Source organism: Coturnix japonica, chromosome 5 (assembly GCF_001577835.2).
Source record: "Coturnix japonica isolate 7356 chromosome 5, Coturnix japonica 2.1, whole genome shotgun sequence".
NCBI lineage: Eukaryota > Metazoa > Chordata > Aves > Galliformes > Phasianidae > Coturnix > Coturnix japonica.
The window spans coordinates 1,887,907-1,909,669 of record NC_029520.1 but is presented as its reverse complement, the minus strand read 5'-3'; the positions used below and the strand labels follow the sequence as shown (position 1 = coordinate 1,909,669).

The 21,763-nt window shown below is 37.2% G+C and overlaps 1 protein-coding gene across 4 annotated transcripts in view; it reads right to left on the bottom strand.

The window, feature by feature from the left end:
• Positions 1 to 21,763, bottom strand: part of NELL1 (neural EGFL like 1) — a 240,310-nt gene that overhangs the window by 105,979 nt on the left and 112,568 nt on the right. For all 4 annotated transcript variants that reach the window (XM_032444974.1, XM_032444975.1, XM_032444976.1 and 1 more), the window contains exon 13: positions 15,478 to 15,603. In XM_032444974.1, coding sequence (XP_032300865.1) covers positions 15,478 to 15,603 — 126 coding nt within the window. The remainder of the gene's footprint in view (positions 1 to 15,477; positions 15,604 to 21,763) is intronic.

Genomic DNA, 21,763 nt, shown 5'->3' with positions numbered 1-21,763 from the left:
GCATTACATTTACTCTCATTATGCAGAATCAATTTTGATTTGTAGATAGGAATGGCAACTAGTGAATCACCATTTCCAGAAGCACCTACATTTTTCCCTGGAGATATTCTACTGTAATATCAGTCACACTAGACCAACCCTGTCCTATGAGACCTGACTATATCTCAAGCTGAGCTTCTTTGGCTGCAGCTGTTCATTCTTACAACAGCAAAACATGGCACAGTGTAAAGATGCCTCTGCTGAGACTAAAGATAGATCAAACAGAATTCCTGTGCCAGGCATTGCTCAGCCTCTTGTAACTAACTGCAGGATAAGGATTGTGCAACTTTATTTTGCACTTTTCTCACTAAAAAAATAACACAAATTACTTAGCTATGCAAACACAGCACTTATAAGGCTGAAAAAGAAGATGCATGGTTGATGGAGGTTTATTCAAACAGAATATTCTTCTCTAAAAGACCTCTAATACAAATGCTTGAAAAGTCACTGGCAAACAAAGGAAATTGGCTACAAACATATTCTACTGCTATCAAAGTCAAACAGGAATTCAAGCAAAGAATGATGCAAAAGAGCGTAAGATGTCAGAAAGGTGACTCTTCTCCAACAAAACTTCACAAAGAATTTGAGGGAGAATAGAGACAGTAACCTCAGCTACCTACAATCATTGAACAACATGGAAAGCACTGCAAAAATACAGTGGAGATACCAAACAAGTGCTTCTAGGGGATGAAGTGGCATATATTTTCTGGATCCCACTCTAGTGTTAACCAGGCTGGCTCACCCAGGTAAAATAAAAAATAATAAAACTTACTAAAAGCACGTCCTTTTTTGGCTTTTTTGCTTTTAGTTTTAGCAGTATCTGTATTTTCCATGTTTTTATACTACATACCATAAAATAATATCATAGAATCATAGAATGACCAAGGTTGGAAAAGACCTAAAAGATCATCCAGTCCAACTGTTCACCTATTACCAATAGCTCCCACTAAACCATGGCCCTCAACACAACATCCAGTCATTCTTTGAATACCCCCAGGGTCAGTGATTCCACCACCTCCCTGGGCAGTCCATTCCAGTGCCTGACCACATCATGAAGAAAGTCAAGGGAGAACAAACACTACTTTAATCTGAGTCAAAACCTACATCAGAAAGAAATGTCCCCTCCAATATCAAGATGAAATATCAGCAAGGAAAAAAAACGTCTTTGCTGTCTATTTCTCAGATAAATTCTTCCCTATAACGAGGAAGGGGAAATGATACCCCAGTTCCTCCACCTGCTGCTCCCACTGGTGTCTTACAGGGCGGGCACAAGAAAAGTCAGTGATATAATTACAGTTGGAACGTAGTTTAGCCAAAAAGCTATTATTTCAGTGCTTTAGTATTTCCATCTAAAGGGGCTCAAAGCCAATCATTAATGATCCGTGTTCTGCGCATTGCTTCTGAAACACAGCTGATAGATGCCTGTGAACAAAGAATACTGTTGCAGAAAAGAGGTATATGCCTTTCCAAAGGATGTACAAGTGCTGCAATCAGCACTAAATTAGCATTACAGAAATTAAGCAACTCTTCCCATAGAGGACAATGGAACTTTTCATCTTAACCACTCCTTAGAAAACCTGAACACACAGACAGGGCCTGCGGCATAACAGTGATGAATTCCCTAGAGGAAGCCTCCAGCCACGAGCTCCCATACATACAAATTGGATGTCATTTAGAGCCCAACATCTAATCTCCATTTTACAGCAACAGAAGCAGTACTCCTATGCATAACGCTGACAAGCACACCATTGCATCAGGAAAAGATCCCTGAATTAAGATGTTAAAAATGAATAATAATTTGAATCGATAAATATTAATAATTTAAAAAGAAAGAAAAAGGATTTATTTTGATACTGATTTGCCCCCTTATGCCAGTTGACAGAACTGTGAAGATTACAGATGAAACAAATGCCATGCAGTGTTCCCCTGAATCGTCACTAGTCCAAGCAGCTACAGGAAACCAGCACATTTGGATTGGGTAAACCAATGGCTTATTCTGCATCCCAAGTCAATTTTTTTCCTTCTAACCCATCCTGCTAAAATACACTCCTACTTTCCATTCTCTTTCTGAACAATTCACAAGGAAGACTGATATTTTGTGTTTATTCCCTTTGAAATACTTGACATTATTATAGCCCACAACTTTGTTTTGTAAGGTTCTCAAAACCCCTTTCAAATAGAAACACTTACTATTCTGCGCTGCTTGCTGAGTGCCATTTATTGCTTGAAAAGTCACAATGTAAGTTGTATAATAATAATATAGCCATCGAAAGAAGACCATTAACTACAAAAGGATTACCGCATCATTTTAGGATGGGCTTTTCTCATATTCCATCTAGGCTGAAAGGGAACACCGCATCTCTGATCAGTGCTGGTTTGATAACCATTGGGTCAGGCATTGGAATATAAAAAGATTTAAAGAAGACAAGCAACAGTACAGGGAAAAAAAAAACAAACTAAACTAAACCTGAAAATAGAGTCTCTCTGAGCAACACATACAATGGGAGAAGCTTTGTAACTCAAATTTCAGCCAGCTGCACACAGAATGATGAAAAAGCAAAGAAATAAGATATTAATTATTTCCATTTGACAATAATAAAAGACGCAGAATAACAAAGCAAATGAATCAATAAAATAGAACACAAATAGCTTTATATTCTAAAAAGGAGCTAATGTACAACCCCATACTAAAAAAAAAAACTGAGATAACACTGAGCACCAGAAAGGAAAAACTCAAACAAAAATTAACTGAGATGAAACACATCAGAATATTTAACAGTATTTTCTGTTAAACAAAAAACACATTTGTGTTAATACACAAATTTCAAGAAACTATAGGAAAAATTGTGGGCATCAGTGTTATACAATGGCTGAAATTCATGCTACTAACACTAAACTTTCCTGCTCCACAATGAAGTTATATGCAGGGCAAGAGATATCATTACTCCTATTATATATTATATATATATATATATATATATATATATATATATATATATATATTTATATTTATATACACNCACACACGCACACTCTTATTTTATATATATATATAAATATATATAATATATATATTATATATATATACACACACACACACATATATATATGGAGTAAAAAAAAATCCTGGATTTTGTGTATAATTTGCACTTTATTGTAAAACTATGATAACATACACAAAAATATTACAATTTTTTGAAGGGTCTTGAAGGATTCACATGGAAGTATCATAGTTCTATAACTGATGCTGTTGCAGATGTTTTTAAATACTCTCCAGCAGTTATTTTCCTCTGACTTTTTTGCTTCTACCTGATCAACTTAAGTCATACTAAGTTCATTTCATCTAATTATATGCAATATTTCATAATAACCTGCCAGTATTTCCAGAAACAGTTTTAATTTAATCGTGTTAAATGATCATATTTTTTATATCAGAGCTTACAGCATGAAGACGTTGATAGTAAGGTATTGTGACAGATGGAAATTATAGCAGCAAATGGCATTTGAAGGGATTTAATCAGAAAGCATCAACTGTCCTCCTCCTTGTGAACTATAAAAATGATGAAAATGATTATTTTTCTGAGATCCTTATAATATTCATGTACCTACTTAACTTTCTTCCTTGGAAGGTCACGCTTGTTTTCTTTAAATAAATGAAAAGATGAAAAAGACTGCGAGTTTTCAGTACTTGAATGAATAGCAGCTACAACAAAGGTGCATCAACTCAATAAGAGAAGGCAGAAAAAATGATCTTGTTCCCAGCACTAAAACATATATCTTTAAAAAGCTCTCTTGCTTAGTGAAATAAAGTAAAAGTTAAAAAATCAGAGCTGACAGACATAAACAGTCATTTTACAGAACGCGTCTAAGACTTCAGATGCTACTGAGCCCAGTAACACTCAGAACAGAAGCTCTTTTACACATATGAATAACATGAGTAGCTAGGATTTAATTATGAAACTAATGATTGTTATGGTTCGAGGTAGAAAATGATCATTAGTAGGATGGAAGGATTCCTTCTACATTTGTAAGGAGGCCAAACATTTTCTCTGAGGCAACCACGTTTGCTGTCAAAGAATTAATACTAGATGAACAGCAGTTCAAGGTGCCAGTTTTTAATAAAAAGAAAATATGTTTCATATTTAGAAAAAAAAAATAAACAATCATGGATATTATACTACTAACTCAATAATTTTGGGGGTAAGACTGAATCCAGGATTGGCTTACACACCCACTAGCCTTCATACGACTTTATTATGTTCATTACTGGCTTCTCATTTTAGGCTGACAGAAGACCAAGTTCACACTCAGGATGGCTGATCTTCTTATCTTTATCTGCGTTTAGCTGAATCACCTCATGCAGTAGTATAGGACTATTCAAATTAACTCAGTAGGAAAACCTCAAAGCGTATTTCATACTCTATTTCCTATTGGTTCTTTGACAAAACTGAAAGCACAGTGGTGTGGTTACCTATGAATCACCGATGAAAGTACAGACATCATTGAGGACAGAAGAACAGCACGGACTTTAAAGACTAGACTTGCACGCTCTTCATCAGGAGGCAATAAGAGTAGGTTTCTCATGCCTTCGCACTAGAAAGGCTAATTCAGCTGCAGTACATAAAGATTTAACACACTCCATGAACAAAAATGATGACCTTTCATTTTAGGCAAACCAAATAATTGGACAGAATTTATTTCATTTCTCATAATAATGGAGAAGACCTTTTGTCTCCACAAAGAACATCTTAAAAAGTACAAGGTGCAGTATGCTCTATCATTTCAAGCTACTCTGTGCCATAACAAGTGAACAACCAACCAGAGTTGACAAAGAGGCATAGCTCGGGGTTATTCTTCCTGTAGTACGTATCATGTCTCATCCTAACAACACGTGCTTCTAAAAGTTAACATCACATTGAATTCCAATGTTTATTAAAAAAATCTAATAAGTAGTTTGTAATAACAGCAATGACAAATAAAAGTAGAGTAAAAAAGAAAATACCACCTTTGCAAAAACACATCTTCTAAGCTATGAAATGTTCAAATAAGTGACTTAAGCTGTACGTTCCCAAGCAAAGACTGATTTAAATAACTCAATAAATAAATAAAAGATTCAGAGTTGACCTGAGAAGTTAGAAGACCTTTCCTCTGCACAGAACTCTGGGGCTCGCAGAGCTATCAGATGAGAAACACAAGCAGTGGTCATTACTCAAAACTTGCTTTCTGTTCCCACACAATACACAGAAAGGAGAGATGGAAGAGTTCAAAGCAAGGTGAAGTCTACATATAGCCTGAGATTTGCTGACAACTCACTAACCAGACTAATGTTCAAAAAGGGAAGGAACTAAAAAATCTCTAGCAGATGCTTAACACTGCAAGCTCACATTCAGCCTAAAAAGTATTGGTTTTGACTGGAGAGCCAATACAGGGCTACAGCAGCATCCAGCTCATCGCCTTACAAAAATCTTACCTATGAATTAATTAGTTCTTAAGTCTAATTAGTCTTAAGTTTCTATGAAGAACTACTACATATTGCTTTATTTAGTACACAAACCTTAACAGTTCATGAGTTGCACCATGCTAATAAAACAAGTATAACAGCTTTTCATTTTAGTAATGATTTATTCTCATACCATCTGTTGCTCAAAAACTTATATAATTAGGATCATCTACAGAACAGGATCAACATTGATCTGTTAATGTTCTTCAAGAGCCGTCTGAATTCACCAAGCATGATAAGCACTTAACCTTCATGTAACACTAGTTTCTCAAGTTCACTGTACTTTGCTGATCGGTTTTAATCTCAGCATCTCAAATTAACTGTGTTAAGCACACTACGCTTTTCATTAGAACAGACATTTGGTTAAAGGCAATTAACCCATTGAAATAATGTGAGAAAAACAAACATCTCTAAGGGCTTCTGAAAAAAAAAAAATAACAGGTGAGAGCTTCATATTTCAAAAGTAGTAAGAACTCATTTTTTCAGGGAATTAATTGGCCTCTTTTCTCCAGCACAGAAATAAAATCCACATAGAGTAATAACTGCCCTTGGTTCCCAATCCAATTTATGGATCCTGTCAGGCAATCTAATGACACGGATGATTTTTAATAAATCAACAATCTCAAAGCAACAAATCAAAAGCAGCTGCAATTTTAAGTGAGACTTTTTCTCAGAGTCCAGTTTGACGCTAGACCTAAATAAGCACATACAGTACGATTTCTAACCCCAGCCTCTGGATCTTGCAGCTTTCCAGGTTAACCTCACTTTCAGCAGCCTCACTGTTGATTGTTACCTGACTATTTAGCCATACAGCATTTCCATCTAAAACCAAGTATACAAGGAAAAACAAAACAAACCCTTGCTGATTTTTACAGTGATATTTTAGCTAGTCAAAAATGCTTATCTGACTATTTATTGATAAAACATGCAAAAAGTCAGCTCCCTGGAAAAGGGCCTACGTGGTTTACATATCAAAATATTAAAGGACTTTTAAATTCACCAAACTCACTACTGCTTGTTTCCAAAGTTTCTTTTAAAACATTTATGTTTCAAATCCTATTGCCTGGAATTAAGTCTTTCAAGATGACTTTTTAAAACAATTTCTTCAGTACCTATGTAATAAGGAAACCTCTTACTGTCTTTTATGGGTAGCAGTAACATTCAGCCTCAAATAGTCCATCACTCAAAATTGGAGACAGAATTTATCAATGCCAGATGAGACAGGGCTGTTCTGTTGCCTCTAAAAACATTCCTTTCAGTTTCTTCTGAAAGCATCTACCTTGAAGAAGCACGTACGCTTATACATCTCACACTGCCCCGGTGCCCTAAACAACGACTCTCTACTACATTCAATTTCTGTCACACATCAGCCAAGAATTTTACTTTTTCTTTTCTTTTTTTCAATTTTCACCTTTAACTTTTTCATTTTAACAGTCTCAGTCTGTAATTCAGTTCTAACAGCAGCAAAACAGAAAAGAATACAAAGGAGCCCACATCATCTGTACAGATATTAACTGATCAGGGAGGGTGGAGAAGTGTCGCTTGGAGTGGGGATTTACTATCTTCACTGATGAGTAAAATAAGCCAGCACCTCCCTGCTCAGGTAATAGAACACCTACAAGATATTTCCTTTGCAGATCTCTGTATCTGCAAGCTCTTTGCCAAACCTGAAAAGAGTCTTGAAGATGCATTGAGGGCAAAAAGACTTAGAGAGAAAAGAAGGACATACAAGGTACTGAAAGAATGGATGGAGTCTAACTTCTTGCTTTTCCCTGTTCTATTGGGAAATGCATCTGGTCACTACAAAGCCATGCTTTGCAGAACTATTTGGTTTTGAGAACTATTTGCTTTTTCTATTCAATCACTTAAAACTGATGATTTTGCATAATGCAGTGTAGGATTTACATAACTCTTAAAAGCATATAAAAAACGAACAAAATAGAAGAACGTTTATCTCTGGATGGAGTAGACAATACCAGCACATGCAATAAAGACAATGACATTTTACATTGTGCTGGAATGTGATTACATTTGGAATGTCTCTGCTTTATTGCAAAGTGACATTTACGGCCTAAGTAAAATATGGGATGCAGATTAGGATACCAAGGAATCTATCTGAAAAAAAAAAGCTCTGAAAAATCAGAGGATTCCTCTGCTCCTAAGCCAAAAACTAGCAAAAAGGACAAATGTCCATTGGAAGTTAGCATTATGAAAGTTTATTTACATTATGTTTTGTGAAGGAGGACCTTCCATTATGAGAATCACAAAGCAGGTTAAACCAGATCTCTATAATCCTGGAAACATTTTGTGATTTGGAAACTTTTCTTCACCAGAAATTAACAGAAAAAAATATATATTTTTTTTACTCTTACAGGTTATTAGGCTCTCTTTCTGCGATCATCTCTTGCTTGAGAACCCTGTTTTCTGCAAAAAGAGCCTTCCCCAACTATATTTTCCCAACCTCTCCAAACTGTATTTTCTAAATATGAACCTCATTTATTAACTGTGTAAAGGAAAAAAAGCAAGAACAAAACTAAGCACATGAAAGTGGCAATAGGCTAATCTAACAATCAGCAAGGCTGACTCATTTGTCTTGCCTTGTGCCCAACTTCTCTGACAGTGAGAAATAGAAGTTATTTCTGAGAGTCACCAGTCCCCAGTATGAGCAATTATTACATGCAATCATTAAACTAAATAGGAATATTTTCATACTACACGGCAAAAAAAAAAAAAAAGAAAAAAAAAANAAAAAAAAAAAAAAAAAAAAAAGACCCAAAGAAATAACGTTGGCTTTGAGCTCTACATTTATGCTTCCTGAACAGAAACTCTGCCTGCATGAAAACTAATGCAGTTCATATAGCATTCTGTTAGAGGAAATATCAAAAAAAAAAAAAAAAGAAAAAAAAAAGGAAAAAAAAAAAGAAAAAAAAAGCCTGAAGCAGAAAGTATGACGATATTAACTACAAAGTGAGAGATCAAAGCACATCTCTTGCTCCCCTTCCCTGTGTCACTCCCAAAGGCTGTATTTCTTAAGGACCAAGAAAGTCTGCTTGCCAGTGGCAGTTCCTCTGAACCCCTTAGAATTGTTGCCTCTCTGAAATGCTTGTGAAACACTAACAGATTTTTGCTTATTCAGTGATGTTTACAAACTCAGGTATTAATTTAGGATAGCTAAGCTATCATGCATGCTGGCATTCACCTCCAAATATTCCGCATAGTACAACATTTCTGTTGATGGACAGAACACAAAGATGCTCCAAAAACTAGAACAAGAGAACTCACAAGGCCTGATCACATTGCACACTTCAGAGAAAGAGATATGCTGTCTCATCATCCACACATACACACAGCCCAGCTACTTCAAACAAATACCAGATTGCCATCATTAAACCCAGGTCCTAAGGTTTTTTCCATATCTATGATAGCTCAGAAGGCAATTCTTTGATCACTTATACACAGTAACTGATATTTAAAAATCAATAGCTGTTAATAAAATATTAACTTTCTCCAATCAATATGCACACATCCATGAAATATTCAGCACAGGTACAAAAATGAGATCATAGCGAAGGAAGAAACATAAATATATTATTTCCTTGAGTATAAAATACACACAGATTGAAAAGAAAAACCTTTGGCATGCATATTTCTCACTGTTGGGAAAAGCTTATCAGACATAAGCACCATGAACTTTATGAAAAACATTCTTTTGAGCTTAACAAGCTCTACATAATTCCTTTGTTTCAGAAATAAAGGCCTTATTCTGCAGATCTTATATTCAGGCAGCAAATACAAGTTCCAACAGCAGATCAGCTAAGTGCTGCACACTTCACAGCTATGCTAGTTGCTCCTTGGCAGACTGGTCTCATCTACCATGGCACTCAGCCTTTCACCAGGAACTCCTCAACTCAAATATCTGTCAAATGCAAAGTAATAGACTGCAAGTCCCTGGCCTTCCCAGAGGTCTAGCAGTAGCATCCCTGATCCTAGTTGTCAGTTCTTAAATCAAAGCAGTAAGAATTTGGCATTCCTGCAATCCACCTCTCAGGGCTCCTCTTCCCCTGTATGTAATTTCTTTGTAAGAGATGCATATGTGAATCAGTATTGTGCTTGGCTAACCATTCTTTGGCAGTAGATCCACCCATATGATTTCTCACGGTCCTAAGTTGAGTCATCCATTTAACCCATGCTCACTGTGCCCTTTACCTGGGGATCATGCTTTAGAGCTCTTTCCTTGACACACATTAACTATCTTGCAGCTGGACATGAAAAAGCTTCCGAGACACCACAAATCTGGGAGACACAGACCCAGATCATTCTGATTGAGTTATAAAAAAACCTTGGAACACTTCTGTATAAGTCCAGCCATTAACCTAAAAATAGACTTTAAAGATGGGAAGAATAGAGCATATTCATGAAAAGAGATTTTAAATATTAAAAAGACCTGAAAATAGAATGTGAGAAAAGGTGACGGGCTTAAATTGTGGAGATTTAGCTTAGTGATTAAACAAGCCTTCCCTAGTGGCTGAGTAAGGACTAAGAGAATTAAAAATAAAAGGGATGATATGTGATAGCATATCTACTAGCACAAATGGCCGCACCTAAGAAGTCTACACTAATTGTCCCTAAGTCAAGAAATATAACTACCAGCACAATTTGCAGTCAGTTGTTTAATTAATTTTACTATTAATAAAGTTACAGAAAATTGGTATGTCAGAAAGACTTGAAAGTATTACCAGATCTTCTGGACAAATTAGAAATGCATCTATACCTTGAGAACAAGAAAGCACAGGGGAAGATTTACGACATGAGGGTCATGTGGTTACTCAAGGCCTGTGCTCACCGTGCTTCAATGAACTGCTATTATTTCCTATGGAAATATTCAACATTTTTGGTGCAAGTCCGTGCTTTACCCATACTGAATATTTCAGACTCCATTTCCTAGACTCTCCAACTGTCTCAGTTTGAGCAAGAAACTCCACTTCCCTGTATTTCAACATCTCCTTTTTCAAAACAGCAACTAAATACATATCAGTCTTCTAGGGATGCACTAAAAAGCTAACTTGACCACGTCAGCACAGCTCCATTTAATATTATTGTAAATAATAACAGTGTTGTTGCAATAGTAGCGTTATAAATCATTATACACGGCACTAGCGTGCTAGTTCTCTCTGTACAGGACTTCACTCATGACAAAGTGAAAGCAATTGAAAGCTTTCCTTGGAGCTGATGAGTTCTGTGTCAAGTTCCATGCAGGTATCAGTCACCTGACAAGCATTCACTCTCTTTTTGTTTTGCTAGATTGAGAAATCTTCTAGTTGTCTCTTCTAGTTGTCTGCTGACTTGTCCTGCAGAGCAAAGAAATGTTCTCTGATGCAGACAATACTCACTGGTGCATAGATTTCCTGCTGCTGAACTCAGCCAACAGCCCTCTGAGGGACTCCAAACAAACGTTTCTCTGTTTCAAGGCACCTGAAACTAAACAATGTTTTCCTTCACAGTTCTGGGAACAGAGATGCTATTGACTGTAGTTGAAACAAAAGAAAACTACCTAAATCTAGGAGACAATTCCTGTCCAGCCTCTTAAAAATCAACACATAAAGACCTCAGGAAAGAAGGGGCTTGAATCAGAGTTATTTCATGCCTGCTGAATTAATGCAACCCTAGCACCAACCATTCATTCCGACTTAAGACCAATTTCCAAATGCATTTCTAAATGTCCAAGTGTTGCCCTGAAGATAAGCTGCAACAAGAAGAGAAGCACAAAAATCAAGATCATAGAAGGATAATAGGGAATACTTCAGAGCACTTTATGTGTTAGTGTCAAAAAAAAAGTTCAGATCTCACTGAGGTACTTACCCCCAGTAATACTCACCATACTAAACATCTGCTATCTAATCTATAAATGGTGACACACAACTATGACCTAAATCCAATTTCTATTTTCATTATGTTTCTTTTAAAATCATCTAGTGCAAGACAAGATGCTTTAGAACATCCAAAGAATGTGCTTCCCTTGAAAGAGCATGAAAACTATCCCATTACAGACCTATCCTGTATGCCTACTGACCCAGAATTCAGGTTTCCAGCTAGCAGACAAATCTGTTCTGGCCATCACATGAACTGTGGCAACATTTTTTTATTGACCTCTGAGAGCAAGCAAGACTTTGCAGTGTGTGGAAAATCCAAGTGCCACACACACACACACACACACACACACACACACACACACACACGAAAGTTTCCTATTTGAATGCTAATTCGGTTCACTAAAAAGAGGCAGTAAAGAGTGTCAGTAGATTGGATTGCAGTAAGAGCACTTTCATTCAGAGTGACTATATTATCAATTGGCTACCTAACAGCTTCCTTTTCAGACATATGCAGTGGTTCTGGATGAGAGGCCAGCAACCTGCCCTGATTGCCACTTCACCCTTGCGAAGCTTGCTGCATTATTAGTATTATTATGGGGTCAAATACACCATCTTGAACCTGACAGGTAAATTCCAGCATCAAAATTCTCAAGGCATCAATTTCAGTGATAGCAAACAATTTGAGCAATTTTTGCCCCGACCACAGCGGGAAATTTCTGCAGTTGAGTTACCTTTCTTGGATGGAAGAGGGGAAGAAGGAAAGAGCAGGAGAACGTTGTTGCTTGTTTTTCCTCCCATTCGAATGTATATTTCACAGAACTCTACATCTGCCCATTCTTTCAGCACAATATATCTAGTTACTGTGGACAGCTTAGTGCTAATTAATATAACACAGCATTTGCTAACTTGATTCAATGACAGCGGGGCAAAGAAACTATACCTTGTTGTTCCGAACTACAGAAGAACTGACACACAGTTACAAAATCTTACGAGAGAACTGATGCAGCCCACCAAAATATCAGTTTTTAATTCAGAATTTATAATACTTTAAAAAAAAATAATAAATGAAATAAATTTAAAAAAAAGCATTAAACCATACACACATTTGAAACAAACTGCCCAACCGCTACATAAGAAGAAAGCCATCAAAAAACTAATTTCTCAACAAGCAAGCAAGGTATAAGCCTGAGGTAGTCAATAAAATACTTTAAATCAGTAGTTTCTAGTAAATGAGAGCATCTGGAGCAACAAATCTTGCTGCCATTTTCAGAAAGACCAAGACTGTGATTTACCAGAGAACAGATAAACAACCTGTCAGTGTCACTGGGAGAGATTGAAAGAAGTTTCCTATTCAAGGGTGACTTTCTTAATAAAACTGTCTTCCACCGAACAACTTAATTAACATTCAGAGCTCAAAGCTCCAGGAAAAGGAAAGCACAAAAACATTATTAATGTATCTTCCCTGGTGAATGTAGGTCAAAGCGACTGCCAGGCTGACTAACCTATCAGAAAATGCCATGGGGTGAACCTCTGCTCACCAGGTCGTCTGCTTCGGTGACACTTATATTAATTTTTAATATTCATTACCTCATTTTAAATGATATTTCAGATTTTAACACAATTCTGCATTCATTCAGAGTATTATTTTAGTTACACTTGTGTCTCCGTAACAGCATTCTCTATGCACTCAGCACAGTTTCCAATACAGCAGCTGTTTGCCATATTGATGGAAGTTCCTTCTTCACAGTTCTTACTATCAGGGCTTAGAAACATTATTCAACAAATCTTTGGGGGGTTTATGAAAATCAACAGCATCAAAACAGTACAAGTTTGTTTGAAAAGCATGAAGGTCTATGAGAAAATTCACAGGAAGCTGTATACCTAATAGTCATCAACAGGCAAATTAAACATTTCCATTCAAATTAAATGTTGTTGTGTCCAAACTGCCCCAGCATTTCAATATTCCCTTAATTTCTTTATGAAAAGATAAACCTCCCAACTGCAAACTGAAATGCCTTATTCAGCTCAAAATAAATGGCTTCCACATATCACTGCTATTCAACTTTTGACAATGAGCCACTGGACCACAAGGGCCAGCAAACATGGGGATGGCCAGTAATACAAGCATTTCACAACAGCCCCTGCCTCAGCAGAAGACACTGTGCACCTTTATGAATTAGAGTCATCTCAACAAATTATTGTCCCCAAATACATACTTCAGTGACACAATAATTTTTCACTTAGTTTGAACAAAGAGAAAAATAAAATAAAATGGAGTTATAGCAATAATCTGTTTCGCTCGTGCCTGCTATACATTGGTGCCAGCATGTGGGGAATCTAGTTAAGTATTTCCCACCTGTTTTATTTCTCTTCTATTGCACACTTATTTTAAATAACATTTATTATTGTAACATACTATTATCTGGCAATGAACCAAGCTTCTCCTCAATTATGTTATATACTTGCTGTGCTTTTTATCTATGATGTCAAGAAAAGAGAAGTCACTTTAGCATGACAATAAAAGTTGCGAGAAATATTTACCTCATTCATTCCATTATTTCTCAGTTACATCCATTCTGGATTTTTGTTGTGTATGCACATTCATTTAACTTGTCTTACTACTCTTCACAGCTTTTCTGTACATCACAAATATCCTGCTTTCTAAACCATTTGCATGCTTAATGATACTGCCTCGATGGAAGGAAAGGAACATTGGGAAACTAGTAATACATATATGGAAAGCAAGTGTCAACTATCAAAAACGCCTTCCCCATCACAGTGAAAATCGCTACTTTATATGACGCACACACTGAGAACAAAACTTAAGTTCTGAATCTTTCCTAGCATATAAAAGAACAAGAAAAAACTTACATACAGCTATTTAGTATCAGCATCTCTCAAGAGGTGAGCAGGAACTTCCTGAAGTTTTTTAAACTACATAATCAGAGCTACAAAACATGCTGTCATCCCGAAAGCCTACATTTCCTACGACCTTCCCCTAAAGAGGACTTGTGATACATATGTATTACAATATAATTATTCCAGGCTGGAAATCATTCTCCTATTGAATACTCCTGTGTCATCTTTTCACTTGAATGAATAGCGCACCCAGCGCAATTCTAAACCTGATATCGTGTCAAGTTTGCTTATTTCCATTTCAATAAATCTGTCTGATGTTTTCATTCTTTACCAGGCAGGTGCACCACCAAAATAATCCCATAATCAGCCTTTTTTTGATGGTTGAGATTGAAAGATGCTGTCCAGTTAGGTACAATTAGCCAAAGCATTTCAGTAGCTTCTCACTTCTTTCTTAACAATTGCCAGGGAAAGTCCCTTAAAAACTTGTAGCTGGAAAGGAGATCCAACTACCTCCAAATCATTTTGCTACACTAAAAAGGCATAATTAGATTGTTGGTTGTCACAGCTGACCACACTGCACCGTTTCTTCTCTAAATAACATGACACTGATCTGAAGATATTATTTCTCAGTATTAACACTATTCACGCCACTTAACAATACATCATCAGTTTTGTCCTCACATATTTATCTCAACTTTGACTATAAAACTTTTCCTCCTGGATAATTTTTTGCTTCAATTCATTGCCCAGTTTAAACTCCAGTTAATGTACATTACTTCTTCTCACCACGCAAACGTATCCTTTTCACATTCTTGCTAAATAATTAAGCAAGTTCCAATGGTTTGGACAAGTTATTCTCCCATGAAGAAACAGGAATGGAGCTACAGATTGAGGTGATAGACACATCGGTGCTTGTGAACCTGACATGATCTGATCTGCAGCTGCCCACCTCACACACAAGTGGTGGGATGTGAAGGGACCCTGTCCTGGATGACAAGAGCACTCACTCTACACCTATTGCAGGGCTTCCTGAGCCACTTGCCAGTTAATCCCATTGGGCATCACAGGGAGAAAATAAACCCCACACCACTTGTACCCTCAACTGTGAAAAAGGCCAAATAGAATATAGCTGTTGTGGTCCAGAGACTAAACAGAAACCAAATACTACACACGATAGAGAGCAACACTGATATTAATGTTTGAGCTCACCTGTACAGGAGAAATCATCCACTCGGACATATCCCATGACACAGTCACAACGATAGGATCCAGGCAAGTTAACACACACAGTATTAGCATGGCAGTAATGCATCTTGGCAGCACACTCATCAATATCTGCAGTGAAAAAACAGGGAAAGCCACAGTCAAGCTCAGTTAAGTTAATAAGAGAAAATAAATTTCACTTACGACTCCAAATGCAAACTGATTTAACTCCAGCATTAAAGAACGAGGCATGTTTATTTGGAAAATATTCCTTAAAATAAAGCTAAAATTCCTGCGTCTAAGTGCTGAGTTCCTTCTACTGTTCTTCACCAAAATTTAATTATGGTAATAAATATTATTATCCTAACTGGAAAAAAATAGCACAGACCTTTTATTATTATTATTTACAACTGTAAAAACAAATTGATGCAAATTTAAATACACAAAACAGAACCATAAATATGCAACACCGAAGACATTAACTCTGTCTCATGGGTAAACTAAAATCATTAAGGCATGGTAACTTTGTTCAACATGCTACTGGTTTTGGCGCTGAACAGATATGGCATGATGATATTTTTAAGGGTAAGGAGAGAATATCAAATAGGGAGTTGGTCAGTGAGTACTCCAGATGTCCCTGAAACAAACTCCAGCCTCAGGAATTACTGATCAGCACTCTGTGCCACTTCCAGTTCCCACATCAGCAGAAGAAAAGCCCATTTTCAGTATAACTCACATCATTCCCATAGAAAAGAAAAAGATTGCTTGGGAGCAGTAGAAACTTTGCATCATATTTCTTTATGCCTGAGCAATCCTTATTGTAAATCCAAAATTCAGAATTATTATTTTCACAATAGCAAATCAAACCTATCATTTACTAGCCTGCCAAAATACACCATAGTGATGCTGAAAAATCTTCCCCCTTCTTTTCCCACCAAACCAGATATTATACTGAAGAACTCATACTTTTTTTTCCTCAGCAGGATAGATTTTCTGCTTAGTAGCACAGATTTTACTCCAAGTAATTTATGGCTTTCAAAAGATTAATTCTAGTAGTACATATGTTCACGCAAAAGAAAAAGAATCAGACTTGTTTTTCCCCTATTAGTTTCTCACTGTTATATATCACCACAAACACCTTGAACTATCTCACTCCTACATTTCTGTTGTTCTGTTGTTCCTGTTGCAGTACTACTGGATTAAATGAATTTTAAGAAGTCAGGAGCATCAACACACAGAGGATAAAAGCCAAGAAAAATCCCCCCATGTCTTGTTATCACACCAAGTGCTACAGCCACTTGGGAAACACTCAGGTGTTGATGTGTGTTCACACTGTTCCGCTTGCAGACTCTTTGTAATAGGCTTTTGAAATATAGCTTTGAGGAATTTTGTTCTTGCATATCGAATAATCTTGCCTTTATGCAAGAGTGGAGAGAAACAAAAAGATATCTGAAAAGAAAGCTATAACATCTTAACAGCAACAAATGTGCTTGAAAATTAACCTGATGTGTTGCTATCTCAAGCTTTCTCACTGAATTCACTGGACAACAATCCTCCTCTTTGTTCCCCTGAGAAGTAAGAGAATTATAGCTTGCAGAGGTGGAGAAAATGGAACTCTGACTCACTGCAAGCAAGATCCATGTAACTGTAACACAAAATATGAGAATTCACACATATTAAAAGAAAATCCACAACCTATATGAAAATATCATGTGTGAGGATGTCTTAAAAAGAGATGAGGATCTCAAATCAATAACCTGACTACAAATAGGGCAATTGAGAACAACCTACACGGGGTTGCATAAGTCCTTGAGTCCAGGAACAACTGGGCCTATGAAGGAAGCAGAAGCAGCAAGAGATCCTTCTCTTCAAAATTTGCTCATTTATTTAACTCTTTTTTAAACGTTTTTCTGTGCATTTTCCAAATAGCCTTTCAGTATTTCATATTTTCTTCTACCTTAGCAGCATTCACCTTCAGCTGATCCATGTTTCCTTTACAGAGAATAATATTGAAAGGTAAAAACCTGCAGCGGTACTTTCTTATTAAAGCCTGTAGGGCAAGGCTGAAGCTGTTGCTTTGGGCCACACTTTTACAAATTCCTGTAAAAGGTTAGGTATTCATCACAAAAAGCTTTGGGTTTTTACTTAATATTGTTAGAGTAAAATCCATAAAGCTCACGATGGTATATATCAGCTCGGTTGTAATGGAACACAAATTGTGATTCATGTGTATAGATCGCTTGTTGCATTTGAAATATTAGAGCTCATCTTCTAGTGGTCTTTTGAGGTGATAAAAATACATTATTAATGTTACTCTCCAGGCTGGTGAAGTAGTTTGTTTTTCTTCTAAAAAGGTAAACTTACGGTCTTTAAAATGAGACTTGACATACCATAATGATTCACATATCACCAGCTTCCACCCACAGAAGCTAGTTCTTTGCAGCAACAAAGGCATTTATTTGGGGCTTCAGTTCCTCTGTCAGAACTGTTATGTGACAGGGTGGTAGGTTTGGTGAGGGCTGTTCTGCTGGCTTCAAGCTTCCTTAACCCAAACAGGGCTCATTGCCAATAAAGAGTTCTCTCTACTGCAGTACTCCCCTACTCTACCAGCTACAGGTATCACCACTACTCCTTACAGTTCTAAATAGCATTCATTAACTTAAGATAAAGATACATGTGTTACCTTCTATTATCAGTACCAGCACACCCAGCAACACTCTGAGTACACTGGGATATAGCACAGGAAAAGTACTTTAGTGGGCATATAAGAGTTTTACCCCTTTACCCAAGAGGTGGGACAGACCTACTGTTTTTTAAGTTGTTAGTCCTGTAATAATGGCTAGTGAACCATCTTGGCACACAAAACACTCTGCACCTGTAATGGCAGATCACTGCTTGCCTAAATTCACCAGCAATCCATTTGGCTTAGTATCATCATCACCCATCATCTGGGGCTTCACATTTCCACAATGGAAGACAGTAACATTCAAATGGAAACAAATTGAAACAGTCTTCCAGAGCACTAACAAGTGATGCTTAAGGGTCAGTGGTTTATGGGCTGGTCCAGCCAGGTTCCACGACTAGAAGGGCATGGGGATCCATGGACCCACACCCCAAGAAAGGGGAAAAGGGGGAAAGGGAGAGACGGTTATGTTCTCCCAACCCTGCCCCTCCTTTGTTATTAGTTACTATTTGTTACTGATATCCCATGGTTTGAGTCTTATTAAATGCCAGTCTAAATAATCTAGATTTTCTTTAAATGTAGAGATAACTTGCACTGTCGTTCATATGGCACTAAATCCTAAAATACATTCACAAGCTGATGGAATCAAGACAAAGTTTTCAAAATAGTGGAACACAACAGCAGTGGAGCAGAAGAGAGTTCTTAAAATTTCAGTTACCTTATGCTAATACAAAAACGAACACATGCTGTTTTCACTCCACTGACTTAGCAGTTCCTTCTTCATTACATTTACTTCTTGTTCTTTAGATTCTCCCTGATCCTGTCCTCTCCGGCTATTATCTCCTTTCTACTGCCAGACCCACTTGACTTCAGCTCTTCTTACTTTTATTTCCCCTTCTTATTCTCTCTCCTCATTTTCATACACCTAACATACACCATACCTGATTTTTACCTTGAGCACAAGGTTGGTTTCTCAAACTGTGCAATGCAACCCTCAGCAAAAAGCTTTCAAGGAGCCATAAAGCATGAGAGCAGCAGTCAGCAGTTCCCTGTGAGCAGGCAGCTCAGCTTCTCTCAGTTGGCCAAGTGGGAAAAGACTAGTTCCTGGCTGCAAATGTTTAAACTAATCTTAAAACTGTTTACCAACCCGCACTGCTTGATGGCAATTCATCTCCTGGCACAGTAGCACTGTAGTCACAAGCAACCCTTATCATTCCTGACTTGGAGGAACAGTGCTGCAGACCAGTCAGAGGTCAACAACCCCAAACAAAAACAGATAAGCCAGAGAAAGAAATCCCTTTCAACAAGGCTGGAAAACATTACCCTAACATTCTAAGTAAGCTAGCTAAAAAAACCTTCATAAATTAGGGCTGGTGTAGCATCACCTGGGAATCCACAAACAGTAAAATAACTAACTACCGATACAACTTGGGGAAGTACTATCAATTTGAGAGCTTCATTAAAATGATGCCATCTCTTCCTTCAGGCACAGTGTAGAAGTGCTTTATGCTGATATGCATACAGTTTACAATCAGAACAAGAGTATCAGTATTCCATACCTGCTCTTTATCAATTTAATTGCCCCTCTAGGGATTATAACTACATCAGGTTAAATACACAAATAAGCATTGAAACACACATGCAAATTACACCTGAATAGGGACACTTGGCAGAGCAGAGCAGCTAATGCCAGAACTAATGTAACATTACAGAGGAGGACAAAAAGACATTCAAGTACATCCATCTTCCACCCTGCCTCTTCATTTCAGTGCTTTTAGGCTTAAATTCTTCTAGCAAACACACTCTAAAAAGTAACTAGTCATTCCCAGAGTGCACTTCTTTGCTACCTATTTCTCAGCGACATTAGTAAAGCACCCAAACATAGGTCACACAGGAACGTGCTTGTTTCCTAAAACCTCTTCTGATAAAGTTCAGTCTTAGACATTGAAATACTGTCTAGGCACAAGACGAGCTTCTCTTTACCATCCTTGATAACACACCATTACGTACATCATTACTGCCACTGCATTGTGTTACAATTTTTTAATATATGTATTTTGGGGGGGAAAGGAGCCTTAAAAATGAATTAAAAAACAGAGCTTTTCATAGACTAAATCTTCACTAAAATTATCAGCGCTTTGCAGACAGGATATTTCGGCTACAGTAATATTTCCTATCAGTCCTCAAAATACCACAACCTTCAGACTGTGCTGGACTCTTTAAAGTTTGCTGTCCAGACTATCTTGTGTCTAACTATCTGTCCAGTCACAAGATCTTGCTTTTATGATTCCGCTGAATCGTTCTCCTTTCTCAGCCAGCCTTAAAACAGAGTTCCACTGTTCCTGTGTGCTTTCCACCATCACGCTGGCATTTTACAGTGCATTATTAAGCACCTGTGTGGCTGTTTTGGGAGGATGACCCCCCAGAGCCTTGAGATTTCCTAGCTTAAAAACTGAAGTTTCTATTAAGACTGAAGTTCTTAATAAAAGATCATTTAAATCCATTAGAAAGCTGCTGTTGATGTGTTAGCGTTGACAAAAATAAAAGTAACCTGTTGTTTTTAACAGAAAGGAGCTGTTTTCTTAAACTAAATGAACAATTTAATTCATCTGATAAAGACATTAATGGAAACGTTCACTGTCTTATGCGCTGCTATATCTTTTAGGGATAGACAGTTGATAACTAATTCAGAAGGCATCTCTGACAGCTGAAAATAAGTTATTTTTAAACTACACATCCTGAATTCACATATGATAATACAGCTTAAAGAACACAGGTTAAAAATCATCACAAAAAGCAGAATAACAAGTCTTGGCCAACAGGAGCACCTCACTCATTTGTTCCAACACGCCAAAGAAAATAGCAAATACAAGTCAAGATTCTTCTTGTATAACAGCAGTTGCTCTCATATTTTGAGATCCAGAGAGCTTGACCAAGGATTATTAATACTTGTTTTTTGCTTTCTAATTCATGTCTGAATATATATGGATACTCGCAATTAGACTATAAGGCAACACAATGGGCTATGCAGCGGTGTGCCTGAACGGGTCTGAGCTCTTTCACTAACTGGAATGTAGCCGGCAAGGAGCTTTTCAGTTAAGAATCATGAGGATTCATAACTTTCACCTAAGTTAGTGTCTTTCCAGCCACTTTCTGACCTCTCTGATTCAAACAGAGTGGATCAATGTCTTTCTGAGGGAAACTCCGCCTTAAGGAATTTGTGGATTCTGCAGAACATTCACAATGTCCTCTCACTGACATTACGGCAAACAGAAAGGTTCTTTATCACCCAAAGGTGTTTGAAACAAACTCAGGAATACCAGCAGATTCTCTAAGAAAAAATTCTCTATTTCAGGGAAACAACCCGGTCTCTATCAGGAGAAAAAGCAGAGAACTCTTACATCCTCTCAAGCGCTCTGAAGAGTAAAGAGTGTTACATCACTGCTTCTGGCTATAATGAGGCAACCAAAATGGAATTAATCAAACACAATTAATTAATTACAACCCAGTAGCCCCACAGGAGTAGTTTGCTCTCAGAATTCAGAGGATGCAAAGCTAAAACAGAAGCTGTCCGCCCTTTGGTGGAGAGTAAGCATGGAATTTCTAAGT